The sequence below is a fragment of the Astatotilapia calliptera genome, chromosome 15 (assembly GCF_964374335.1).
Source record: "Astatotilapia calliptera chromosome 15, fAstCal68.1, whole genome shotgun sequence".
Lineage (NCBI taxonomy): Eukaryota > Metazoa > Chordata > Actinopteri > Cichliformes > Cichlidae > Astatotilapia > Astatotilapia calliptera.
In genome coordinates, this window is record NC_137436.1 from 4,716,672 (window position 1) to 4,743,747 (window position 27,076).

General features: G+C 43.1%; 2 protein-coding genes across 6 annotated transcripts in view; one reads left to right on the top strand and one right to left on the bottom strand.

Annotated features, from left to right (window-relative positions):
• Window positions 1-8,257, top strand: LOC113007142 (galectin-9). 3 transcript variants are annotated; one of them, XM_026143584.2, is made up of 7 exons: window positions 1-106; window positions 1,097-1,143; window positions 1,333-1,869; window positions 1,949-2,037; window positions 2,152-2,323; window positions 2,601-2,714; window positions 7,603-8,257. In XM_026143584.2, exons 2-6 carry the CDS (start codon window positions 1,102-1,104, stop codon window positions 2,679-2,681), a joined length of 921 nt encoding a protein of 306 aa, XP_025999369.1. In that variant the 5' UTR covers window positions 1-106; window positions 1,097-1,101; the 3' UTR covers window positions 2,682-2,714; window positions 7,603-8,257. The 3 variants fall into 3 exon arrangements, with proteins under 3 accessions (XP_025999369.1, XP_025999368.1, XP_025999366.1); XM_026143583.2 differs by having other exon boundaries at window positions 2,626-2,714; XM_026143581.2 differs by lacking the exon at window positions 2,601-2,714.
• The window catches only part of LOC113006855 (mitogen-activated protein kinase-binding protein 1-like), a 25,415-nt gene continuing 6,591 nt past the window's right edge, over window positions 8,253-27,076 (bottom strand). Inside the window, exons 5-33 of one of the 3 annotated variants that reach the window (XM_026143068.2) lie at window positions 25,797-25,967; window positions 25,384-25,521; window positions 24,966-25,148; window positions 23,775-23,935; window positions 23,388-23,577; window positions 22,848-22,985; window positions 22,565-22,755; window positions 22,397-22,488; window positions 22,160-22,285; window positions 19,859-19,929; window positions 18,652-18,773; window positions 18,482-18,557; window positions 18,255-18,366; window positions 18,098-18,161; window positions 17,837-17,947; window positions 17,512-17,669; window positions 17,240-17,277; window positions 16,802-17,002; window positions 16,582-16,715; window positions 16,300-16,409; window positions 14,939-15,133; window positions 14,560-14,626; window positions 13,910-14,065; window positions 13,510-13,664; window positions 12,579-13,181; window positions 12,388-12,475; window positions 12,103-12,185; window positions 11,032-11,117; window positions 8,253-9,577 (exon numbers count right to left, since the gene is read on the bottom strand). In XM_026143068.2, the coding sequence (XP_025998853.2) occupies window positions 9,344-9,577; window positions 11,032-11,117; window positions 12,103-12,185; window positions 12,388-12,475; window positions 12,579-13,181; window positions 13,510-13,664; window positions 13,910-14,065; window positions 14,560-14,626; window positions 14,939-15,133; window positions 16,300-16,409; window positions 16,582-16,715; window positions 16,802-17,002; window positions 17,240-17,277; window positions 17,512-17,669; window positions 17,837-17,947; window positions 18,098-18,161; window positions 18,255-18,366; window positions 18,482-18,557; window positions 18,652-18,773; window positions 19,859-19,929; window positions 22,160-22,285; window positions 22,397-22,488; window positions 22,565-22,755; window positions 22,848-22,985; window positions 23,388-23,577; window positions 23,775-23,935; window positions 24,966-25,148; window positions 25,384-25,521; window positions 25,797-25,967 (4,254 nt within the window). In that variant the 3' untranslated portion in view covers window positions 8,253-9,343. Of the gene's footprint in view, window positions 9,578-11,031; window positions 11,118-12,102; window positions 12,186-12,387; window positions 12,476-12,578; window positions 13,182-13,509; window positions 13,665-13,909; window positions 14,066-14,559; window positions 14,627-14,938; window positions 15,134-16,299; window positions 16,422-16,581; window positions 16,716-16,801; window positions 17,003-17,239; window positions 17,278-17,511; window positions 17,670-17,836; window positions 17,948-18,097; window positions 18,162-18,254; window positions 18,367-18,481; window positions 18,558-18,651; window positions 18,774-19,858; window positions 19,930-22,159; window positions 22,286-22,396; window positions 22,489-22,564; window positions 22,756-22,847; window positions 22,986-23,387; window positions 23,578-23,774; window positions 23,936-24,965; window positions 25,149-25,383; window positions 25,522-25,796; window positions 25,968-27,076 lie in introns of all 3 variants that reach the window. The other 2 variants (XM_026143067.2, XM_026143066.2) reach the window with 2 other exon arrangements.

Genomic DNA, 27,076 nt, shown 5'->3' on the forward strand with positions numbered 1-27,076 from the left:
TTTAAGGCTATAAAAGACTGTTTCTGTGTGCTCCAAGTCAACGTTTTGCCTTAAACCACAGCACATCCTGCTCCTGTGTGCACCTGAGGACTAGAGCAAAGTTGAGGTAACTTCCATTCTTATTTTTTTTATCTGCTGCAGTGTCTTTTTATGTAATGGATCAGAAACGGCACACTCTAACAGGTAAAAGGTGAAGTGAAAAATTCTTTCCTGGTCTGGGTCCTGGGAGAGCTTTGCAAATGCTGCTCAAAATCTTCTTCTCTAAGACAAATAGGCCATAAAATGTGCTCTAAATTTAAGAACACAACAAATTTTAATAATAAAGATATCATTTAACTGTAACTCATCAGACTGATTAATGTTGATTGGTTATGATAAAGGTGGCAGGAGTGGACAGGAAGTCCAAATCAAGGACATTTTTAACTTCCTGTCTGAAATTTTACATTTTATGACAACTTGTGCACTATTATCCATATCTGACTTATTGACTGTAGATTAAATGAAATGTTGTTATTATTTCATAGCAACAGGAAACATTAAGAAGCAAACAGAAAGTATAGTTAGTTTCAATCTGCATTGAAAAAAGCTGTAAGGTTAACAACGGAGAGTTATTGTTACTGTGCATTCCTTCTTAAGTGCATATAAGTCACCGTGTTGACCCAAATCAATGTGCCACTATGTTTCTCCATGACTCAAGATGTTTACTGTGGTCATCAGCCAATTACTATGTCTCGTGGTAATGGGTAAGCCTTAATTATCTGCGTATAGGAAGTTGGACAATCTTCCTGTTCTACCGTGCGCTGACATCTTGAAAAGCTGTAGAGTCCTCTGGTGGTCACCTTGTGAACTCTGCTGTCAAAGCACAGTGTGACTACAGAGCATGTTCCCAGCTTGTAAAATAATAATGATAATATTTAAAAAAGCTTTCTTTTCATGTCTCTCTCATTTGATATCAGTGTTTGCAACTGCACACTAAGATTTAGCTTCTTTCTATCTCTATAAAGTCCTGTTAGGTTGTTTTTTTGGGGTTTTTTTTTTAAAATTGTGGTTTAAAAGGCTAAAATCAATAAAAGCTCCATTAATTTTTTTCTGACAGGCAGCATGGATGTAAGTACTTCATCAAATTCTCAGATCTCTACTCTGGTAAGAATGAGTGCATTGCATTCTCCTCTGTTAAATGTATAACTTTTTGCTTATGTTTGCAACTGCAAGTTGGTGTCCTCCATCGTGTCCACCTTCTCCCTCCCACGTATTTCCATCTTGGCTCCTGACCCTTCTCTTTCTCCATCCTCCTCCTCCTCTCCTCCTCCTCCGCCTCCTCCTCTGTCTCAGCATTCTGATCCTCTGTGTGGCAGCTGCCCGTCCTCTGGTTCTGCCCCACAGGCTAACAGCCTTTGGCCCAGCCTGTCACCTTCTGGAGCTGGATTCCCCACTTGGCCAGGACAGGCCACTCAACCCGCACCGTGCTGGACAGGCCAGCCAAACACACCCTGCTGGCCTGGGATGCAACCAGCTCCAGTCTCTGTCCCCACTTCAATTCCACTCCAATCTCCCACTCAAGTCATAACACCACCTCCTGCGCCAACCACAACTGTAGTTCCAGCTCCAACTGCAGTGCAGCCCTGTCAGCCTTGCTGGCCAGGCATCCAGTACCAGCCTCCTCAGCCACCAGCTCCAATTCAAGTTCAAGTCCCAAATCCAACTCCAACTCCAGTTCCAGTGCCTGCACCTGCTCCCAGCATCCATCCAAATGTACCAGGCTGGCCTGCAAATCCCGGCTGGCCCTATAACCCGGGACAATCAGGATGGCCTGGGCAGAATCCATCCATCATGCCTCCCCACTGGCTCCCACCCACATCTGGACCTCTAGTGAGTCAAATGCAAGGAACCGGGTGTGTTAGTTTGCTGCCAGGCTGTTTTACTGTGCTCCTCTCTCTTTGCTGTTTAGAGCGTGCCATACAACTTGAACCTGGCCCGAGGGGTGTATGACAAAATGATGATGACGATCTTGGGCTATGTGAAACCTAACGCTAAAATGTAAGCCTGCGTCTGTGTGCCCTCAGTGTCTTTGAAAAACGAGGTGGATTTCATGTTGCATTAGGTTCTTGAGAGCATGTTTTCTTTAGTCTGAATCAGTCTGGTCTCCCGCAGGTTCACAGTGAACTTCCTGAGAGGCAACGACATCGCCTTTCACATCAACCCCCGCTTCAACGAGGCGGGCAAGCAGGTGCTTGTCCGCAACCACAAACTGGGTGAACGCTGGGGTGCCGAAGAGAGAGACCTGAAGGGTCCCTTCCCTTTTGCGCTTGGGAGCCCTTTTGAGGTGAGTGGCAGTGACCGAAATTAGATCAGGGCAGTGGGCTGAAGCACCCATGAGAGGCTATATTGTGTTGTATTAATTGTTGGATCGCTTCAGAGCACAAAACAAACTGAAGATCACTTTTTAAATCATTAATCTCAATTTTCAGAAGTTTAAAACAATTCTTACATTATTAATACTTTTAAAAACTAATAACTAATTAGATGAAACTAAACTAAAACTACTAACGTGCAATAAAATGAGTTTTACTGCTGATCCTTGTGCGTTTAACTGACTCTAGGTCACTTTCTCATGGGAAACGTTAGGCCTCGAAAAAATGGAAAGGGTTGGAAAGTCGTTTGTGCAGGCGGGTCCTAGATAAGGGAGCTGCTATGCTGCAGGGAGGCTCCTGGAGGTCAGTGGGGGTCTCATGTTGCTCAGTAACATCAATAACACTTATGTTTAACAGGCATCGTAAAGAGGAGACTAATCTGTGGAGCTGATTCTGTCTTTGTGTCCAACGGTCCTGGGTTTGTGTTCACTCAAATCAATAACACAATGTGTTAACAGGCACTCGTTACTGCTACTTCTTCTAATAACTGATTTGGTGACATTATAATGTGTACTATACAGTACATACAGCAGAAGTGAGCTTTGATCTGTGCAGCATCACTTACATGTCAAATTGTAATACTTTGTGTTGAAAAGACCAATTTTACTTTACTTCTGTTAAACAGTAAGTCTCATTTTTTGTTCTTGTAAAATTAAAAACAGTTATCACGGGTATCACAGCCATGAGGCAGATGCAGATAAAAGGAGCCAGGAGGTCAAAAGCTGGGAAATCTGTGGCACTCACGGGTCATTCTATAACCATGTTTTTGCAATTAGGCTAATTAATAATTGTGTGCTCAATTAATTTTCAGTGATCGCAGATTTTTTTTTTTTAACTTGAAACCAGTGATCGCATGAGAATTCACTTTTGCTGCTCCTCCTCCTGGGCCTGCACTTTCAATGAGTTTTCTCTAAAGTATTTGTTTTACAATGAGCATAAGTGGAAATAACACTGCACTTTTCAACTTGACATTAATTTAATTAATGAGAGGTGACATATTCTAACTGAACAATTCATTAGTTACACCTTGCTAGTATCTTGTTGGACCCCTTTTGGCTAGGGTTAGGGTCTTTGTGGCAACTAATACAAGAAGGTGCTGGAAACATTCCTCAGAGATGCTGGTCCATGTTGACACAACAGCATCAAACTGCTGCTGAAGATTTGTTGGCTGAACATCTATGATGCAACTATGAACACAACATCACAAACATGCTCTATTGGACTCAGATTTGGTGTAGAGGCTATTTGAGTACAGTGAACTTGCTGACAGGTTCAGGAAAGCATATTTGTGACATGATCTGAGTTTTGTGACATGATGGGTTATCCAGCTGAAACCAGCCATTAGAAGATGAGTAGAAGATAACAGTAACAAAACTCAGGTAGACTGTGGTGTTTAAATGATGCTCCGGTGGTGTAAATAAAATATCCCCATCACCATTACACTACCCTCAGCCTGAACAGTTGATGCAAGGCAGGATGGATCCATGTTTTCATGTTGTTTACACCAGATTCTGGTACGATGCTCACATCTGAATGCCACAGCAGTAATTGAGACTCATCAGCCCAACCCTTTATTGTGTAATATTGATGACCTTGTGCAAATTGTAGCCTCATTATCCTGGTCTTAGCTGACCGGAGTGTTATCCAGTGTGGTCTTCTGCTGCTGTAGCCCATCTGCATCGAGCTTCAATGTGTTGTGCAGTCAGAGAAGCTCTTCTTCGTATTTTAGTTGTAATAAGTGCTTATTGCCTTCCTATCAGCTCGAAGCAGTCTGGCCATTCTCCTCTGACGTCTGGCATCAGCAAGACATTTTCACCGAGAAAAATGGAGCTCAAGCTTGTGTGGGGAAAATCCTAATAGATCAGCAGTTTGTAAATACTCAGACTAGCTTTTCTGGCACCAACAACCATATGCATTCAAAGTCACTTAAACCGCCTTTCTTTCTCACTCTGATGCTTGGATTAACTTAAGCAGGTCGTCTTGACTATGTCTACACGCCTAAATGCTAGGGGTGCAACGATACACAAAATTCACGGTTCGGTTCGGTTCGATACTTTGGTGTCACGGTTCGATATTTTTTCGATACAAAAAAAATGTTCATGTCTTTTTAATTTGTCATTTATTAAAATTATAAATATATATTTTAACTCAAAAGTACAGTTTTTAAATGTAATGTTGTTGAAACAAAAGTAATTAAAAAAATAAATATATCTCAGGGCTCTCAAAATTTCAAAATCCCTGGTAGCCCTTCGGGCAGGGACTCTTCAGTTTTTGGTAGCCCAAAATAAATGTAAGCAGCCCGAATAAAAAAGAGAGCAATTTTTTGATTGATGTTTTGTTTCCTGTTTTGTTTCCTTTACAATATTATACATTAAAGTATAATATTGTAAAGGAAACAAAACATTAATCAAAAAATTGTTGAAAAACAAATTACAACATTGTATAAAAATTACAATCATCAACTCAAATACTTGGTTCTAATTGAACAGAAATTTCTATGAACTTGTAAGAACTGTGTAGGACATGAATCAGTCTGTGTCAGATCCTGAATTTGAAATTTCCGCTGAAGTCAGGGGTAAGAGACAAGTGGAACCAAGATCGAGGCCATTTGCTTTTTGAACCTTGCAAAGACTGCTAAATTTTGCCAGTGGTAGTTCACTCTTTGCAACATAGTACGCTGTTCTAAACTGATTTTTCAGGTTTATTTTTAGTATGTTATTTGCAATTGGTGTTTGTTCTGGGAAAGATATTGCAGACTGAGCAATAATGCATTTCTTGCATTTCTCATGGATTCTAATGGGGGCCTTTCTTAAAATGACTGGTCCCAGTAACAAAGGCGCTTGTCGACTCAGAAATCGAGAGAAAACCAACAACACACCCGGCAGAACATTATGTTATTTACACGGGTGCACATAAGTGGTCGCATGTGCGCATTCGCTGTCAAAATAAAAGACGCGCACCAGATAAGAAGTTGCAACGCGCGTTTGCGTCCATATAAAAAGCACTGTTTTTGTCCGCTAGAGTGGGATTTTCACGGCACATTCCGCACCACACCTCTGTGCGTTCATCATTTGTTTGAAGCCAGCTCACCTCCTGCAACCACTTTTCCGAGAATACGCGCTTCTTTTGTGGTTCGGACTCCTTCTGACATTTCTTTGGAGGTAGAGGAACACCAAAGTAATTGCTTAAAGGAGCTTCTTCGACATCTTTAAGAGTTTTAAACAAATTTCTGTCCTCCTCCAAAAAATCGTATGTATGCAAACACGCGTTGCAACTTCATATCTTGTGCGCGTTTTTTTGTTTTTTGTTTTGACAGCGAATGCGCACCTGCGGACCACTTATGTGCAGCCCCGGTTATATAGCTCGTCATATTGCAGCCACAGAAATTCTTTTGTCCATGAAACCATAAAGCTGCACTTTCTTTTTGCCTTATAGTCTGATTTGTCATTACTTTTCCGTTTTGTGGTGAGCTTTTCTTTGGCTGGCATCTTTGGAAAAGAGAGTTTATTACAGAGAAATGGCTCTTTCCAAAATAAAAGCTATACTATACACTTCTTCTGGGCTATATTCTCAGCAGCATATTGTAGCGGGTCAGGGCTGTTCGGGGTTCTGTTTGTACAGTTATGTTTTGTTTATGTTGCCATAGTGACGGGTGACGCCCTCTCGCTGCGACGGTGTGTCCTTCCGGGGTCAGAGGGCGCCCTGTGTGTTGTTGTTGTTGCTGTGCGGTTGCCGCGCTGAGCAGTTAGCTAGCGGCAGTGTTCTTCTGCAGGTGTCAATAAACGGCTGTGCTCCCTGGCTAGCTCACGGGAAGCAAGACCAAACGACACCTCCGTCTCCTCGTTGTCTGAGCTCGCCACATTGGTGTCAGAAGTGGGATGATGGTGGCACCCCATGTTCTGACCCGAGTGACTTTCCCCCCGCCGGTCGTGACCGGCCGGTGCGCCAAAAGAAGGCACCTGGACATTTGCAGGACTTTGTGTGGGGTAGTTGGGGACGACTGACCCCTTTGGTGGGGGCTATGTAGCGGGTCAGGGCTGTTCGGGGTTCTGTTTGTACAGTTATGTTTTGTTTATGTTGCCATAGTGACGGGTGACGCCTTCTCGCTGCGACGGTGTGGCCTTCCGGGGTCAGAGGGCGCTCTGTGTGTTGTCGTTGCTGTGCGGTTGCCGCGCTGAGCAGTTAGCTAGCGGCAGTGTTCTTCTGCAGATGTCAATAAACGGCTGTGCTCCCTGGCTAGCTCACGGGAAGCAAGACCAAACGACACCTACGTCTCCTCCTTGTCTGAGCTCGCCACAATATTAAACATATCAGGTCCCCATAAGGAGAATCCTGTGCTAACGGCTGTCTAAATGACTCGAGTAAAGTTTGTAGCATGCGTGCTTGTTGTTTTTGTCTGCTTCCACTTGTCTTTGCACTAGGATGATGTAGGAGTAAATGTGCAGTCATATTCGTTGTGTTCCCACTAGTGCTGTCAGCGTTAATCTCGTTGAAATGACGTTAACGCCACAACACGGCAAATCTCCGTTAACGAGCTACCCCTGCATGGGGCTAGACGGCCAACACGTTAACGAGCGCTAACACACTAGTTCCCACCCATGTAATTGAGCATTGCGTGGCACATCCAACATACTGTTTTACTTTAGTCCATGACGCGCTTACCTTCAGGGTCATACGTCACATGAAAACCAAAATAATTCCAAACGCCAGATCTGAATGAGGGTGGGGGAGGTTCAATTTGCCATGTTGCAAGGAGAGCTTAACTTCTGTCTCGCTAGCTTGCCCGGCGCTCTTCCTTCTGACGATGCTGTCTGTGTTGAACGCTCAGTGGATCTGCGCTCGACAGTGCAGCCTAGGTGGAGTAGTCGAATGCAGATACACTGAGCGCTCAACACAGACAGCATCGTCAGAAGGAAAGTTGATAAAATAAATTACAAATTTTGTATTGTTCATACATATGCGTACCGAACCGAAAGCACTGTATCGAACGGTTCAATATCGATACGAGTATCGTTGCACCCCTAATATATATGTGTGTATATATATATATATATATATATATATATATATATATATATATATATATTTTTTTTTTAATTTAGTAATACCTGGTGAAGAACTTTCTTACCTGTACACATAAGATGTCATAGTCTCAATGTAAGGATGTCACTGGTGGTGTGTTCTCTTGCAGATGAAGATCCTGTGCACGCCTGAGACGTTCAGGGTGGCAGTGAACAACATCCCCCTGTTTGAGTTCCGTCACCGCATCAGAGAGCTCAACCAGATCGACAGAATCAACATCTTGCATGATGTCGTCCTCACATACGTCAATGTGGAGACACTTCCTTAAGAAATTCAGCTTTAGCCACACAGATGAACGCATATATACGACTGTGTGTTTATGCAGCAGAGATACATATACGTAGATTAATGGTGTGACACATACTCTTACAGTATTTACAGGCTACATCTTGGGGGTAACGTTTCAGTTAATGTTTAGCATTATGCTCTAAAATGGGATAAATAAGCATGTTAGTTGGTCCTGTGATGTGTAAGGTAATGAGCTGAGCTCATTGTTTAACAATAAGGAATACGTCCTGTGCCACAGCACTAATCACTTCATGCACAGAGGCATTTGATTTTCTGTATAGATGCTACTGCTACTATTTTTATTGTAGACAATAACATAATCTAATATGAAAGTCCTACTAACTAATAGATAACTGAGAACTATGTATGCACCGATGTTGGAAAAAAACGGCAACACTGGTTCATGATTATTACCTCTCGATTAGTATTAACTGTAGAAATCCTTTAATAATAAATGTACAAGGGTCCTAGTGTAATCAAGTCCATGTTTTTATTGTGTTTTGTTTTAACAGATCAACACTATGAAACTGTATAACAGTAAAATAAGAGAAATTCTCTTTCAGAGAAATAAAAAATCAGCACAAACGTATAAAAGGAACTAACTGGATGATCGACTGTGTGATACATGTCGACAAGCAATCGTTTCACCAAAGTTACAGTGAGTTTTACAAGGAAAACACCATCAGCTACCTCTGTCAACGACTGACAGAGGTAGCCTGAAAAGCTCTTTCCTACAGTAAAAACTCAGTGAAACCATTTCTGTCCTCACTCCTTTAAGCCCAAACGTTAGCATTTTTACCTCAAGAGCAGCATATTGTTAAATTATAGATATTGTACCAGACCCTTAAGCTAACATCACATTTGGGTCAAGGCTTCAACTTCCACAAAACAGAACAGCTACACAGACGACGAGGCGGAATTTTGAGCCTGGATATTTATACTGGGAACAAATAATGATTAGCTTCATCTTATGGACATAATTTGTTTTTAAATTCAGTAAAAACTAAAAACATCTCAGTACGTTTCTATCCACATATATTTACTTTGCTTAAAAAATATTACTCTCATCCAATTACTAACAGTTTAATAGCAGAAAAAAATAAATAAACAAAAGTTGTGTGTATAATTAACAAAAACTGTGGCATATTTTTTAAACCCATGTGGTCTTCTAGTTTTGGACTACCTCTGCTCTTCACGTGACTTCATCACCTTTGTCCCTCCTGTGTTTCCCTTTGTAACATTCACTTAGAAAAATTCAGTTAGATAGTTTAAAAAATGCTCCACAGAGAAAGGAGAGCAACAGCAATGTGAAAGTAAGGCAATTAAAAAAAAAAAAAAAAAAAAAAAAAAAAAAAATATATATATATATATATATATATATATATATATATATATATATATATATATATATATATATATATATTCTAGACAATAATACTCAACATCCATTTTCCAAATGGTCTCTGTGCAAAAAAAACAATTGTGCATTTAAGAGTGCTATAGAGTCTTCGTCTCTCTTTCTCCTCCTGGTTTATGGGCCCTGCAAACATTAGTCTATCTCTTCAGGTCTTGGTGTCTAGTCTCTTTTCTACAGACTTCACCAGCAGCTCAGCGTACTGCTCCAGCAGAGCCAGGGCCTTCTCTCCGTCACAGTTTACCCCTGGGGGCCCTTCAGATTGGGGTGAGGAAGGATGAAGCAGAGAGTCCAGCTCATCCTTAACTGTAAGCAGCGCCTTGGACAGGATGCTCCTCATCTCATGTTGATCTTCACTGGTCTGTTGGCTATGTTGTAGTACCTGTTGTTAATGAACACATGCATATATAAAGTAAGTCCAAACTTCCAGAAATTAAAAGGAAAGCCAATGATGGAGTGAAAGTTGTAGTACCCTGAACGACCACTTGAGGCTTGCCCAAAAGCAGAGTCAAGTCTCCATGCCGTTTCATGTTAAAATACTCAACTTTACAGAAGAAATAAACATGTTTTCCACCAGATAGAAAATGATTGTAGTTCTTATAGAGCACTTTCCCTTTCATAACAAAGTGTGAATGTTTTTATAATTCACCCATTTAAAATCTGTTAAGCATTTAATATGGGCTACTTTGTAGCTACTTTGAATGGCAAAAGTAGCTACACCCATCCTGTTCACCATTTAATGTACTAAAACATACACTTTATTTGGTAAATATATATTTTTTTAAATCTTTTTTTTTTCACTAGGCCACCTACACATTACACCAACAGGAGCTGCTCCACCCTGGAAACCCATGAGCTATGAAGCTCCCGGCACACAGTTTTTGATGATAATGACACAGGAGTTACTGAGTCAGCAAAGTGCTTGTGGTGACTTTAACAAAATATGTGCCTCAGTACTCAGCAACCCCGCTCTATAACGCTTTCACTTTACAGTAATATCACATCATGTAGTATCTGGGAGGGAAGAAATTTCACAAGCTAACTTTTTGCATAGTGGCATCCTATTACACTACAGCATCTCGTTTAAATTTAGTAAACTCTTGAAAACTAATTTTTTTCTCACAAATGTTTGTAAAAGCAGACTGCATGGCTAGGTGTTTGATTATATACACATGTGGCAGTGGGATTGAAAACACGTGAATTCAAAAATTAAGGGTTGTGACCAATGTTATCTATATAGTGTACCTTCCAGTGTGGCTTGCTGTGTAGTTTACTGTACTAGCGTCCCATCCAAAAAGTCCCTGCTAAGATTTTGGTGAGTTAAATTCTACAATTTCCTGTGTTCATTACTCAACCCTAATCAGCAGGTATCTGGATCCATGCGTGCACACATACACTTTATTGATACTTTATTGATACCCTAACCCTTGGTTGGATAATAGATTGGGTAGCAGGCTAACCAAGCTAGCATGCTAACCAAGCTAGCTAGCATTAGCTGATAACAGTTAACCCTCTTGTTTAAATGTAGTCACTTCTGACTATATTTAAAAAACAAAAACAAAGCAAAAACAACAAGGTGAAAGCCATGTTGAGAATTTTAAAATGGGTGGCTTTAAAATGCCCAGACACACATGTCTTTTATGCAGTTCATGCAGTCAACAGGCAGCCAGGGGCACACACAGATGGGCAGTGCCTTTATCTCTTCTTTCGCTTCATCAGATTATAGATGTTTGCTTTTCCCCTTTGTCTTATTCTCTCTCTGTTTCCTGCTTTCTATCAAGTTCTCCATCCACCCACCATTTTCACGCATTCATATACACAGACGCACACACTGACCGTAGTGTATAACATGACAGTTTTCCGCAGACTGCTGTGAAGGTCGGTAACAACCTGCCTACAAGTTTCCAAGGTGACTGAGCGATCTGCAGAGAGAGATAGAGAGAATGAATTTCAAGTACGGCACAGCATGCAGAAAATCAGCACCAAACCCAGAAGCACAAATAGCACAAACACAAGCGTGCGCTGTTATCGAGCGAAGTAGGAGAGCGGTAAACGTTGTGCAAAAGGTTGAAGAGCATATAAGAAAGAAAGAGGGAAAAGTTGGTATCAGAAAAGAAACAAACAGTTGAGGAGGTTGCTGCAAAAAGCTGCAGAGCTGTAACAGTGTAAACTAAGAAAACTGATTTCACAGTTTATATCATCCAGCAAAACACAGTTTCAGGTACAGAGCTGCTATCACTTAATGCCATTTAAGGTTTCTGTGTTTTTCAAATTGAAATGAAGCGAAAAGAAATTCCTGGCCTTTGAAAGGCGCTTATCATTCAGGGAACAGCCGGGAGGGAAGTATGACGAAGGGGATGGCGTTATTGTAAGATTCACCAGAGCACTTTAAAACTATTAGATACCTTTTATTTACTGAGCGAGTGAGCAATGTGAGGAAAACTCTGCACTGCCCATTAACTGAGGCTTTGTATTTGACGTCACAGCAGAGTCTAAGTAATATTCAAATTCACCTGCAAATTTCCCCAGATAATGGAAAACAGTACCTGGTGTGCAAACATGAGGCCATAACGGAAAATGTTCATCCTTTTCAGGAAGTACAAATGTGCAAATTTTATGAAAATCATCCATATTTTGATATTAGAGGGAGGCGAGAAGAGGGCTGAAGACAAAGAAGCTAAAGGAATGAAAGTAACAAAATGTAACAAATATAAATGTAACAAATGTAACAAAAAAAGCAGATATTTAAAACTTGTTGTTCTGTCATGTGTCGTCCTTGTAAAGGTCTAACTGGAAGCAGGCAGATAATATGAGACAGATAAGACTGACAGGCAGTACTGAAAAACATCAGGGGACGTAGCAACAAATAAGAGGAGGGTTGGTTAAAGAAGTCGTGGGAGGACAAACCTGGCTGTGGGCTTGATGTGTGGGCCTGTTCAGGCACCAGAGGGCACTCTTTAGCTACAGCCACCTGACCTGGCTCCTTGGCACTGGGAATAAAAGCCAGAAATGTAAGTCAGTTGCAGTGGCAGTACTAATTCTTGTATATAAGATACCCAGAACTGAACAGATACAATGAACAAATACTACTGCAGCCAACTCATATTGTGTATGAAGCAAATAACTAGCAATTTGATGTGCGACTGTTAAAAAACATCTAGCAAAGTCTTCACAAGTGATATAAAACTTCACCTCTCAGAAACTGAGTCCCTTTTCTGCTTCACAGGCATGGAACATGACAAAGAGGAATCCAAACTTAGAGACAGGTGCCTGCCTAATGCTGAAAATAACAAGATAAAATCACGTTCAAGCACACAGTTAGCCGATCGGCTCCTTAGCTCTGTGGAGACATCAAAAAGTACACGACTGGCCGGCGTTCTGACCTTGTTTGTTTAGGGGAGTAGCTCTATGGTGACATCCGGGGTCTGTTGTAGGAGTAGAAGCCCTGCTGATATTTCCAGACCAACTTGAGCTTGGCTTCACCTCCAGGCACAGGCTGCGTCGAGGGCTGAGCGGCTGCTTAGGAAGTGGGATGCGAGAAGGAGGGACGTTCTGGCTGGCTGTAGGATGAGGTGGAGTCAAGGAGGGAATGTTTGATAGTGGAAGGGAATCTTTTGACGACGCAGACGATGGGAAAATCAGGACAGGACATGAGGCGAGCACGGGAGGCTCAGTTTCTACCTCCACAGACGACCTCCTCCTCTTGGAGAAAAAGGGGGATCCTGGCGGGGTCATTATATGGATGGCATCTCCAAAAGAGGAGGACCGGTTTTTTGCCACAGAGCTAGCAGTGGCGTTCATGTAAGAGTGCTGGGGCTTGAGTTTAGGGCTCTCCCATGGAAGTGGGGACTGGGATGACTGTGGGGACCCAGAGGAGTGTGAAGAAAAGCACGAGGAAGGTCTGGGAGAGGGTTCATTGAGGAAAAGCTGCTGAGGTCTCTTGTGCAACTCCCTCTGGTCACTAGAGGGCAGAGGGGAGGAAAGAGCTGCAGAAAAAGACAGTGAGAAGATTAATATGACTAATTCTAAGAAAGTAGAATTAAATTACACGTGCTAAAGTGTTATGAACTGATTCAGAAGACTACAAAGCAGTTACTTTCAACTCATGTGGGAAAATACACTGATTAATTTGGCAAATTTCAAAGAAACTGTAAGTCGGCAATGCAAATTATGTTTAAATACACTCTTGAGGCAGATTAACTTTCTCACAGTTGCCAGCGGATGGAATTACTGTAGTTCACTGAAAAATCAGACACAAACATTACAGGAACCACAGACAAATAAATGAGTGAATTGAAACCGGATCAAACGTACAGCGCGTGGCCAAGTCCTGGGCAGAGCGCGATTTTTGGATGCACGTCGTCCTGTCCAGCAGCAGCGAAGCTTTCGGGGGAGGATTAGAAAACCTCCAGAGGTGGGACCCTGTGGTCGTCGTCTTCTGGGGTGGACTGCTTCTCTCCTGAGCCCTGCTGAGACGCGATACAGCAACTTTACCATCTGTTCACGGCACGCGTGAGTATTTTAGTCACATGACTGGCAGGAATAAAGCACAGTGCTGTTGTGCTGACATAGCCTTGTGACACAGCATCTATCCCCCCATGTTGTTCATACTGATCTTTTAGAATCATTTAGTGACTTTACGTTTCGCAGATCCGGTTTTGCCTCAAAAATGAAACCCCCATGACGCCTCTTAATGTATGTGCTTTCTTCTTACTTTGGCCCTTGAGCTTTCCCAGGGGACACGGGACTCCTATTTTCTGCGTTCCCGCTTACGCCATCTTCCATCAAGGGCCGCACTTTTGACACCGGGGGCTTAATGGAGCGGCCGCCTTGTTCCTTCCCGTTCGCTTTGGCAAACAGAAGCACGTCTCTGCGCAGAAAGGTAATACCGGGTAAGAGAAGCAGATAAGTGAGACACACATTATTCCCCTAACGTATGTGCAGATTGATATTACTCTCAGGTTTGTAAAGTCAATATGAAGCCTCATCCAGCAGTCAGTTAGCGTAAACTTTAAACAGGAGGGGGTTGCACTGCTTAAACAAGATATACCATGTGAATTAGCGAGCTTTAGATGTGCTGGTAGGTGGATTTGGAGACTTCTGCAGAGAGCCGCCTCTTTAACAGTAGCTTAGACATCATTTAGCCCCCAAAATATGAAGCTGTTTACACTTATACATCTCCACCTCCAAGAATAAAAAAAGAAAACAATTTCCTGCACAAAATCACCCGTAGAGGGTTAACAATGTGACTTTAAACTGACAGCTTGACTAGACAGGGAAAGTACACAGCGGCGTGTGAGAGTCCGCATGGGTTTGTAATTATAGCTGTTGAATCCACATTGGTCTGAAGTGGTCAGGCAGTACCGGTTATTATGTCCTCCGGCCAGGAAGCGTGAAGACATACTGAGCCTCGGGACTCTGCTCTGCTCAGCTGTGGATGGACATCAAGAAAAAACAAAAAGGAAGACAATTGAGACAGAGGCAGGAAGTAGAAGTGAGACTGAGAGGATAATAAGTGTTGACTGTGTCTGAATTTGCACGTGAGGTCATTTAAAGACGTCTGGGAAATAAAGCAATAATTCTTTTCTCCATGTCTGGAGGTGTTAGCCACAAACAGGCTATACATTAGTCATAACTAGACATCAAAAGGGTATCAATCTTCTGCCCCTGGCTCCCAACAACAAAGAGAATAAGGTTATTTCCCTAAAGCTCAAAGCACGCCTGCCTGTGTGTTCTGTGTTACCTGTAGTGCAGCCCTCCGACAGCGTCTCAAAGTTCTGCTTGAGGAAATCCGCTCGATCGCATCCGCCACTGTCCGTTATTGTCCTGAGAGCCTCGTCCATGCTCGTCACCCCTTCCCTTCGCTCCTCGTCCACCTCCTTCTCGTCGTTCTCCTCATCCGAGTTGTTCTCACTCAGATACTCTGCCTCTGCAGGATCTGAAAGCGAAAGCAAAATTAGACGCAGCAGAGACACAAGTATGACAGAGAAACCAAAGTCTTCAGTGGCCTTGATACAGCTTTTACACACAGGGAGGGGGGCAGCAGGTACTCTGTAATCCTTAAGAAATAACCAGCCTGGTAGTTTTATCTGACATTTCTCTTATCGAGCCTCGAAATAAAATAAAAATAAATAAATAAATAAAATCCATGTCTCTCTGCACGCCCAAATCCCTCTCTGCAGGTATGAGCTTCACTGTACATTGAAGAGATATTTTAAAGCTCCCCTGGACATTTTAAATCGTGATTTTAAATCCTGCGTTTGGCACACTTCAGAAAGAAAACCTGAGACTGAGCACAGGCAGGCAGAGAGTACTGCAACATGAAAAAACCTCACAACGTGAAGAAAGCTCACATTTTTTTTAGCATTATAAATATACAAAGACCTCTCAGTTATGCTGCAGTATCTGGTCTGGCCTTATGGACTGAAAAGGACGAAAGGCGATTATGAGGGCGGTCAGGAAGCCCGTTCTCTCACTCCCTTCACATTCCTGTGACTGCAGCAGCAGTTTGAGTGGTTTATGCTCATGTTATGCATTTTTCTTTTTTAGTTTTGTTACATTTAGTTTTGATGTTGGATTAGCTTAGATCAGATGTGGGGAATTAATCTCCCCAAGGGGGCGATATGAGAAACTGGGACTGTTTTTGAGGGCTGTAACAGGGATGTACACCAGGCTGGTCAGAGTGGCAGCAGTTTAGTGTTGCTGATGGTTTATGGTTAGACTTTTCCTAGTTTTCTTTTGCTTCTTGTTCCTAATTATTTATTAAAATTTGTGGGAACTGTGTGGCTTATTTCAGTTATGTAGAATCTCTTACAGCGTGGAGATAGACATACTGGGGGTTGTAACATATTTTTAAGGTGTTTAGACTTCTTGTGTTAGTTTTTGTGTTGAAAAACTGCAAAATCTTGATGAAAGTATGTAAATAATGTATGTATGTTCTCACCAGGGCATAAGCATGAATGCATCTAAAGCAGACAGTCTCCTGTCATGTGCTACTTGCTGAAAAAGTGCAACTGTGCTTTACACCATTTTTTGGAGTTCAGAGCTTTTGCACAAAAGACTCTTTTTTTTTTAATGCTGCATGCATTCAGAGTAAGACCTTACCATCCAAAATATGATCTGGGCTGGACTCGCTGCTGTCATAATCCAAAGAGCAAGCGCTGTCTGGGCTGCGGCTGTCCTGGCTCTCGCTACGGATCCCTCGTCCTTGCATCCTGCAGTAATCGCTGATGTAATGGAATCACCGACGTGGGAGCAACGAGGAATGGGGAGGGGGGGGTGCAGAAAGAGAGAAACAGCAAACTGAGAATAGAAAAGGACTTTTGTTGTCTTGCAGTGGCATTGCAATCAGTCGGGCAAAACAGTGCGTAGCAGGCAGAGGTTTACCTGTCCAGAGGACTTGTGTCGTCCTCCTTTTCCTCAGGATAGAGCACATCTGTCCCCTTGGTGTCCCTGGAAGTGTGCGAGGACAGCCAGTCGGCGTCCGGCCAGGGTTGATGTCTCCTGGGTCTCTCTCCCATCTGCAGAAAACGGGCAGTGCAATTATACACTCACGGATCCACACAAGCAGCTTCCTATATCTCCCTTATAGACAAACAGAACGTACCACAGGCTCCTGGAGGCCGAGCGAGCTCTGCCTCTCTCTGTCATGTGGGGGGCAGCTGGGGTTTTTCTTCGGAGCAAAGGTTTCCAGTTGCGTCAGGTCCAGCATGGATTTAACCATCACTTCCAATGAGCCCATACGATGAGACCAACGCCTCCGGGGACGCTTTGAGGACTCAGGGATGACTTGGCTGACGACTCCATGCTGGGAATATACATTATACACAGCACAGTACAATTATTCACCCTTTCCATCACATTTGTTGCTATGGAAGAAACTGTATGGCATCATTAACACACAGGGATGCGGGTTTTTTTTTTCCATTTTTGTTTTCTTTAATGGAACAAAAAGCAAATACTGCATGTTAGGATGCTTTAAGTTGTGCTTTCTTAGAATAGTCCAAAATGATTTATTTTATTTAAAGTCATAACAAACATCTACCTTTGTCAGCTCCCAGTCCTGTCCTTCATCTGAGCCTCCTGTTGCAGGAAGGAGCACAATGATTACAAAGTTAATAGAGGAAGTCAGTTTAAAACAATTTTGGTTGTTTTCCAGATTCTGCTGCACTCTGCAAAGAAGCCGAATGTCAGGGCAGTGCACCAGTGGAGGATTGTCTACCTATTACTAAACCCTTTTGACCTCATTGATGTAAAAAAAAAAACCAAAAGCAGTTACCGCTATGTTTATTCATGTCATCAATTATCACACAGTACCTGTGTCCTCCTCTTCGTGGCTGCTGGCGGAAGAAGAATGGGTCGCGTTGTCTTCGGGGTCATTGGCATCGTCGTTCGCCGCTCTGTCGTCCTCCTCGTGTTCACGGTCGCTGTCAGAGGACAGACCCCCCAGAGCGGGAGCGCTGTACACCTCACGCCTGGGTAACACAGCGAAAGAGTCAACAAGATGACTATTCTATCTGTGTTGCCATGTCATTATACGCGAAGGGAATACATTCGCTTGAGGTGGGCTCTTTATCATCGGCGCTGGGTTCGCGGAAAGAATGTACTCAATTAACAGGTGGAGGTGTGCTGGTGTCGTCACCTGAGACTGGAGGTTTTGCTGGGTGGTGTGTTTGGGTTTTCTCTGAGCCGGTGCAGCCTCTCTCTCATGGTGATTGTCAGCTCTGGGGACAGCCTCCACACAAAGATGCAGCTGGGGGAGATAAAAGCATTAAATATTCAAGATTTCATTTCAGCTCGGAAGCATCTGCAAACACATTTCCACAGCCATTTCCTACAGCTGCAGCGGCAGAAGATTGCCTCGGCCTGGGTGCAAGGACATCTCTGAGAGGCGGTTTCTCACCTATCTCCCGATACAGAAATCAAATGCCGGCAATCGCTGGTAAACTTAATCCCAGTGACGATTTCTGCCAAACAAAAACAAGAAAAAAAAAGGCTTGTTAGCGCTCATTATGTTCTCTGTCATTGTGGTTAGATTTATTCTGTGATAGCTGCGTTACCAGAATGTCCAAACATAGTGGCCACACACTCCCCGGTGTAGAAGTCAAAGATGCTGATGGTTTTATCGGAGCAGCTGGTGGCCACGTATTGACCAGAGGGATCGATCTGAACCTGCCACACCCAACACAAAAGAGCCTTTTAGTATCTCTCTCTATGTATGTGTGTGTATATATATATATACAGACAGAAAGAAAAAAGGTGTTTCAACTGTGGAGAAAAATGTTACCCTGAGCAGACTTCCATCTTCACTCAAAGATCCTTTATAGAGTTTTTTCTGTTTGCCGCTGCTGATGTTGAAAATCCTGCAGAGAGAAGGAAGAGATAAGCCCCGGCGCCTTTAAAGAACACGTTCCTAGCGAAGCTCGTGTATCTTTGAAGCCGCGTGCCCTCGCTTACCTGATGCAGCGGTCCTGACAGCCAACAGCGGCGTACTTGCAGGTGGCGTCTACGTCCATGTCGTAAAGCGTGGTCTTCCTCACCATGTGGTGAGAACGCCTGAACTCTGTTCCTTTGTCGGTCTGTGAAACAGAACAAGACAGTGTCAGGCCTGCGCTGGAGGAGGGTAGGGAAAATATCAGGGGTATTTTAGCAGAATGCATGATGTGACTTTTATTCTGAGCGTGCTGAACTCAATATAACCTGCAAAGAGAAATATGCGCAGCTTTACAGTCATTGAGCCAAGTCTCCAAAGGCTGCAGAGATCAGCTTGACTCAGGATCAATATCTGCATATTAAAAGGTGGGTATACAGCTAGTTGTTGCGTACAATAATGGAGTTGGGAAAATAGACTGAACATGTTTGGCAGTTAGAATAGGTCAAGGTTTAGACCACAGAGAATCAGCTTTTGTGCATCACTACCATCATCATCATCATCATCATATAGACATAGTCAGAAAAGGGTACTCTTTGCAGCTCATCCTTGAAAACGGCACAGAAGAAGCTCATTTCTGCTCTGCCGGAGCACAAACCTGTCACAACAACTTTCTAAAATGAGCACTCCATAAATGTCTGTACGCCAAAGAGAAGGTTCACTTTAGACTAACAAGCCCTTGTTTACTGCGCTCCGGAAAAAACAAAACAAAAAAACAACTTAATGTTCTGAGTCACTGCAGTGGCCTAAATCCCGTCTCAAGTTTATGAAAAATGCTGTAAGTGGCCTGCTAACCCAGAAGCAATTCCAGAGCAAAAGAATGTCGCCTCCTTTTTTTTCCTCTCTTTTTTTGTATTTCATAGTTATACAACTTGTAGCACAAACGCTCCTTTTGTGGTCTGTGCTCTAGAATTGCTAAACAGATTGTGTTACCATTGTGCCAATAAGTGTGACCTAAATGAGAGGAATTAATGAAAAAAAATAAGTCAAATGCAATGAAGCTCTTTGTGGCCAGAATTAGTTATTCAGAAGAATATCGCAGGCAGTACTTTGATGAAGTCAGAATAGCTGGTTCACTGTTTCCAGTCTACAATGAGGTGGCTGTTTCCTACCTTGTTAGCATTTAGCAGCCTGCATATACATTAGCTTTAACATTGGCGTTTGGCAGGAGTTTTTTGTGTCACTCATGCTTTTGCGTGTGTTTGTTGGGTAATATCCAACATCTGATGTTACCTTGTGGGCTGTGCGGAAATAGATGCTCTTGTCTGCCCCACAGCTGATCATTCTCACCTTGTTGTCATTGGCTAAAGAACAAAAAACAAAAGCATTTAGTCATCGTGTCTTCATGCACGTTCAATCATCCAGGCAAGGAAATCCCAGAAAGTGGATTCTGTTCATCTAGACGGAACGTTTTCAGTAGGAGAAATGATTTGTGCGTGAAAAGTGTGAGAGGATTACCCTGCCCTCAACACCGACCAAGTGTGTCATTGTTGAGGGCAGAAACATGGTGGCGCCGTGGGTTCCCCAGTTTCACCCACTGTGGCCGATTTGTATATGGAGGAAGCAGAAAAGAGGACTCTACCATCCTACCCTGGGACACCACCGAGTAATCGGTTCACATATGTGGATAACACCTGGGTGAAAATCAAATCTCAGGATGTCCCACAATTCAGTGATCACATTAACTCAGTGAACAAACACATCCAGTTCACCAGGGAGGGTGTAAAAAATGACAGGTTAGCTTTCCTAGACTGTGAAATTCCTATCAGTAATGGACAACATTTGAAAGTCAATGGAAACAACCTCTAGCCAGGCGGATGGCAGAACACAGGCCAGGACTCCACAGTCTATTTACATCTACAGGCCAGTGGCCGCTCTGTCAGTGGACAGGGAGGAACAGTAGTGGGGAGTCAAGGAGGCTATTTACGTGAAAAAGGAACGGCCATCTGTGAACTGAGGGGGCCTAAGGGTACATTGTTCACTATTTTACAGTGCTGTGATTACAGCTATACCTCAACTCTCTGTGAATAGCACTCATGGAGATTGATCAATGGTCGTGACAATTTGCATGTTAATGATCATGAAACTGACCTCACAGCCCATTGTTAGTCAGTGGTGCTGGTGTCAGTCATTATGCAAATGTAGTGTTTATGAGGTTGGAGAAGCCTGCAGACAGCTGAGACTGAGAAGCCACATGAGCGATGCAACGTTTCTGCCACTGAAAATGCGACATCCAGATGAACGTTCCAGGATTTAGTCATCTTTTCATTCAAAAAATTGAAACCTGACCACAGAGACACCCCAATATTATACAGCAGCTTATTATACAATTACACTTTGACCTTTTTAGTATGAAACTTACTTTTATGTTACCAAGATAAGGTTTTGCATGTTGTTTAAGAAGTTAGCTGGTTAGCTGAGCAATCTTGTCTGTTGCAAAATGGATACAAAGCTAAAGCTGATATCCCTGCACTTCCACGTAAATAATGCAGAACTAGAGACGGAAATTTAAGCGATATGGACAAAATCACCTAAACATTACACCCACAGGAGCTGCTCCACCATGGAGACCCATGTCATAAAGCTCGGAGCACACAGTTCTTGTGCTGATGTTAATGCCAGAAGAGGTTTGGAGCTCTGCAGTTATTGAGTTAGCTTAGTGTTCTGGCATCTTCTATGCAATACGTGCTGCTACACTGGGCAACCCCGCTCTGTATCTTTAAGTGGTGTTTAGGGGTGAGAGCCGCTGTGGTTTCTAAACCACTTTGCAGTAATACCACTAATACACACATTTTTTTGACTTGCTGCAGTGGTGGCATCCCATTAAAGTACCAGTTTAAAATGACCCGCTCTTTCATAAATGTTTTTGAAAGCAGGTTAATGGGACTGAAAAAAATCTTTGAATTTCAAAGATGAAGAGGTGTGGCCCAGTACTTTTTGTCCATACGGTGCATAACTCGTCATTTCTTTCTCTACATGGAAAACAGCTGTAGGCCAAATACTTATCCTTTTTCTGCCCACTGACTCATCATTTGCAGACATGACCACCATGCAGAAATACACCAGAGGAACTCAAACCCAGCTAGACTCATCCCTAGGGCAGCATTTCTGCAGTTCAGCTTCTTCCAGCATGAAGTAATTGGTAGCTTAAAAGCTAAGCTTTCAAAGTAGTTTGCCCCAAACTGCCTATTTTATATTAACCCACTATTATCAGTAAAATAATTTTACAGTTCATGAAAAAGTCCAGAGACAGTAGATTAGTGCCTCTTCAAAAATCTACATTTGAAACCGTGACAGTAAGTGGTGCAAACATTTCATATCGGCTGAAGAAGAGAAAGCAAAGTGCAACTGAAAGGCTTTGCTCAAGCAACCAAAACTCCACCTGAATACACACGTAACCGTCATTTATTATTGAAACAAGTCGTGCGGCGTGTGAAATAAAAGAGGGACTTTGTGTGGGGCTGAGCGGAGATGAAAGCGTCGGATTAAGGAAAGATTAGCCGTCAGATGTTGACAGCTTCTCAAGTGTCTCACCAGCAAAGCGGACGGCTGTTATGGATGAAGAGTGTTCGTCGAGTGTTTGCACCAGACTGTAGTCGTCTTCTGCATCCAAGACGTGGATCAGACGATCCCTGCTGGCTGTGGCCAGCAGCTTCAGCCCTGAGAGAAATCAGACCACATAATCACCTACTGTATTCACAGCCAATGTGCAAATATTCTCCAAGCGTGTCATCATTATAGTAACTAATACAGTCTCACACACACACTGACCTGTTTCTGGTTTACTGTATTCGAGGCTGAGGATCTCAGCATCATGGGCTTCCACCTTAAGAATCTCCTTCATGCTGCTGAGGTCATGAACCCTGCAGAATATCACAGTTTTAGGACAGAGGTCACGTCAGTCTGTCATCAGCCTCAGCCTTAGTCTTCTAGTCCTACCTCAGCATGCCATTGCGATCTCCAGATGCCAGGTGTTTGCCGTCTGGGCTGACACAGATGGTCCTGATGCCCATCCTGGTTTCCGCTGTCTGTCCATCCCCCGACTTGACCTCTGAATTCGCACTTGTTACACACTCTGAATCCAGCAAGGTGCTGGTGTTCCCGTCGATGTAGATTATATTCAAAAGATCCTTTATAGAAATGAGGGAGACAGAAAGTAACTCTTCACAGCTGTACTTGAAACACAGCTGAAGAGAATACGGATCTTGGAAGTCAACCTCACTTGGCTCAGGATGTTTGGAGAATGAGTTTGTGTCCAGTCGTCCATGCGCCACACTCTCACGGTGTTATCAGCTGAACTAGTGAGGAATGCGCCTGATGACAAACCAGAAGCCACTTCTTCTGGAACATCTGGAAACACCTGGGGAGTAGTGACAAAAGGAGGAGGTTCAGTCAATAATAAACTAGATGAGGGTAAAAAAAAAGCACGATTTTAAGAAACAATTAATGCTGTAAGTTAGATTTCTAGAAATGCAGTTTCACTATGCTGTGAATTGTCTTACATCGACTGTTATCACCAGTTTCAAGCTGCCAAATTCTGATGCACAATGTTCAGTACAACAGCACAACAGCTCCAAGTTTCCCAGTTTTGTTCGTGTAATGATCCCCAATGTGCCGCAAATTACTAACCGAATCAATAGGTAGAATCCAATCTGTTGTACTGCTGTAATCCTATTGAGCCAGGAGGCTTGAGGAAACACACTGAACATCTCACAGCTTTTAAAGAGGTTATATAAATTCACTTCCTCCTGCATGCATTTACCTCCAGGTCCCAGACACAGGCGGGATGAAAGAGGGCAGAGTGCACCTTCCCCACCCGCTGCACATCTCTCACGTCCCACACATACAGGCTGTGGTCATTATATACACAGCTGAGCCGGCAGCTGACGGGGTCATAGGTAACGGCAACGGTGTCTGGGTAACGGGCATCCGCTGTGGCGTTGAACAGATGACTGTGGGAATGAAAGGTTGGGACAACAGGAATAGATGTTTTCTTTGTAAAAATCCGACATCCTCGAGAATAAAAAACATTTAGACGAGACTCGGGCTTGCACTGCTTGAGACAGAAAGCTCTATTAATAGAGCTCACTTGATCCTGCAGTGGATCAGTGCTAAAGAAAGGCCGAGTTACTCCTGAGCTCTTCCTCACCTGGCCTCAGTCATGGAGGAGACGTCAGAGCCGAGGGGGTGCGGCCACGGCAGCGTGCACACAAAGTGCAAGTCAGCGGGTCTGAAGGCTCGCACCGTTCCATCGGCACAGCCGCAGAAGATCATGTGTTCAGACAGAGAGAGCGACTGAGCCAGCCCGGTCTGCACGGAAAGACACATGCCAGATAATCAGCTCACAAGTCATAGCTTCATAGTCTTTCTGAGAAAATGGTAAACATTCGTATTCATTCAAGTCTGAAAAATTAAGCTAATTATGCTCCTGCAGATAATATTACATCATTGCTTTGGCTGAGTCCTCTGCAAAGGTTACGGAGGAGTAGAAAAGCAGCCCCGTTGGAGCTTTTCCAAACACATCCTGTACCTGTCCTTGCTTCTAAATCTTCTAAGATCCTCTTCACCCGTTCAATAAACACGTATGGTTACTGACCTAAGGCATTTGTGCCTGTACTGTACTCAAATAATAACTAAATGAACATGCATGTTAGTGCTGAATGAGGCCAATACCACATAAAGAACAAATATGTTACATTCAGCTACCATTTAATAAAAATGAACAGTAGTGGCAGTTAAGAGTAGAGCATTGTTTCACAATATTTTGCTTGGCGATACTGTAAAGATTCAGGAGAGCAAATATCATCATTTTTATTAAGTAAGTTAAAATACTCGAACAAGAGGGCTCATGTCCTACACCACTGACTGACTGCAACAACTCTCAGAGAGGCTGTCGGAGGTCTGCAAGTAACTGCTGTCTAATCTATAAATGCAGGTTGCAGATTGCCAACATGCTGGCATCAGTCTGAACGAGTCTTTGTTAATAAACACAACATGAGGGAAGTCGACTCAACAGATTTGAATTCGGTGATTTATCACAGCTTGACCCCGTTCAATTCATCTTGTGGCAGGTTTTAGTCAAAGTGTTGGTACTTGACAATATAAAATTGCAGCAAAAAATTACATAAATCCAAATAATTTAAGTATGATTACTTTATCTTATTAGATAAAACAAATACTGACAAAATTTTAATTTGAGATTTATGAATATCTCATTCATTTTGTTTTGTTTTCTTATATGTCACAAAATGTTAAAAATCACATTGATCATATAGTGGGGGTGTCTGGTTAGTCCCACCTCTACCTTTCACCTGCAGACAGCCCCTCCCCTCTCACTCACCCGAAGGTCCACCCACTTGTCCAGCATCCTCTTGCTGTTAAACTCACACAGCAGGCCAGAGGAAGTAATGCAGAAAGTGGAGTCTGATTTAGAGCCACGTCCACAAGCTACATCACAGAAGAAATTGTTCCTCAGCTCTCCCAGCAGCCCGGAGCGGCCCAGCAGAGGCACAGGAGCGCTGGCCTACATAGCACAGAGAGGTGATGGTTAGCCGATAAAGCTCCAACTGAAGGAGTTAAAGCGCTTCCCTGAAATGTTGCATGTGTGCTGCTGAAAATTAATAATCCCTGGCTCTCACAAATGTATTTGCATAATGTAAGAGTGCACTAAAGTTATTCAGTTATGCAAAAATAAAGCAGAAGTAAAAGGTAGGGAAATAACTCCAGGCAGTAATAAAAGATAGGAAAGCCTCTCATACCTTGTTGGCCTTGCAGTGATCCAGATACCAGAACTTGACATGCCTGTTCCCCACTGTGACAAAGTAGGAGCTGTCCTCGGAGAAAGACACACCTTTCACCTTACTGGACACCTTGTTAGCGGCCACTATTACATCTTTCTGCAAAGAACAACACATTCGAAAGAGATCACACAACTAAAACACAATAGGACTCGCTGCTCAACAGTGTAACATCACATTCACTACGTGGTTTTAGACATTTTCACTACTTTAAAGTTATTTTTTCATTTAGAGTTTGAAAAAATTGAGCTTAAAAATTGCCAGTCATCAGACATTAAACCATCATTGTCCTGATTAAAGCAGTCAGGAGAACGGAAGAAGGTGTAAAAGCACAAGTAGGATTTGAGCTTTAGAAACTTTCAAGGGAGACAAACCTTCCACGCCCAGACGTTGACCATCATGTCATGTTGATTTCCTACACTGACTATGTATTTGCCATTGGGGGAGAAAGCCACACAGGAGACGCCGTACTTGTGCTTCTGGAGCTCGGCCACTTGCTTCCGTTCTGCCACGTCCCATACCCTCACCGCCGGTAGGTGACCGCTCTGATGAGAAAAAAAAATGGTAAGGGGGGGAGGAGTCGACGTTTAAAAACAATGTTAGGTTGTTAGTAAGATGGCGAACACTCCTCCATTCATACACTAAAGGGTCTTAATGTTTTCGTCGACTGAAACAGGCTCCGCTCAGGAGTCACCTGTCATTCCTGTCTGTCCATCTCTCTAGAAGATCATCCTCTCTCTGTCCTCTGATTGTCTACTTGTCCCTTGACCTGCTCACATTATTCCCTCCTGGGGATCGAAAGTTCAGCAGACTATTTGTGTAGTCTCCTATTATAATATGGTAAAAGGACCTTTCAAAGGTCAGAGTTATTAGGTCCAAAAGAAATAGTGTGACATTCAACTGAAGACAGAGCTGCATACAAAAGACACACAAGAAGAGGAGGACAAAACAGCCTGCACATCCGCTGTCAGCCTGCCCCTGTATGTAAATGAGCTACTGTTTGATGAATGAGTGTGTGTGTGTGAGGGACATTTCTTATCAGATCACTCACTCGGGCATATCTTTTACTCCTCCTTTTAAAGGGCCTGTGGGAAAACATCTAATACAGCTGTGATGCGCTCAGCTTTGATCACCGAGCACAGCGGGTTAAAAAGAGGGCTCTAATATTTCTCCACCACATCCACTACGATCTCTAACCAGTTTTAATTACTCAAAGTATTCTAACGTTGGGAATTTAGCACATGGTTCCCTTTGAATTCCAGGAGAATCCAGGAGAACAGCCTATCCTCAAGTCTATTTGGGCTTTTGAACTTTGGTCTTTGTCGTCATGGCAACTGCTGCCTGCCCATCCACTTATGCAGAGAAGTCTTTAATCGGCTTTGATTGGCCGGGGAGGATTAAGATAGCGTGTTGTGTCGAGGCCCGCGTTGTAACTACAACAAAACCGATTCAAGATGCTTGACTGAAAAGACACATTACGCTGTGACACGACAGAACAAGGCCCTCTAAAGAGGAGAGGCTGCAAACACAGAGCTCTGCAGCAAGCCTCCATCCTGCTGGGGTGTCCGCAGCACAGCGCGCTAACTCCTTCTTATACTGTGGATAACTGAAGACGCGAACAAGCTAATTCTCTGGATTCTGCAGTAAATCTGAA

Bases quoted from the DNA above. Each gene is read 5' to 3' on its own strand.
- LOC113007142 (XM_026143581.2), top strand. From the start codon at position 1,102: ATGGATGTAAGTACTTCATCAAATTCTCAGATCTCTACTCTG. The intron at 1,870-1,948 runs GTGAGTCAAATG...TTTGCTGTTTAG, and splicing joins CACCCACATCTGGACCTCTA to AGCGTGCCATACAACTTGAA. The intron at 2,324-7,602 runs GTGAGTGGCAGT...GTTCTCTTGCAG, and splicing joins CGCTTGGGAGCCCTTTTGAG to ATGAAGATCCTGTGCACGCC.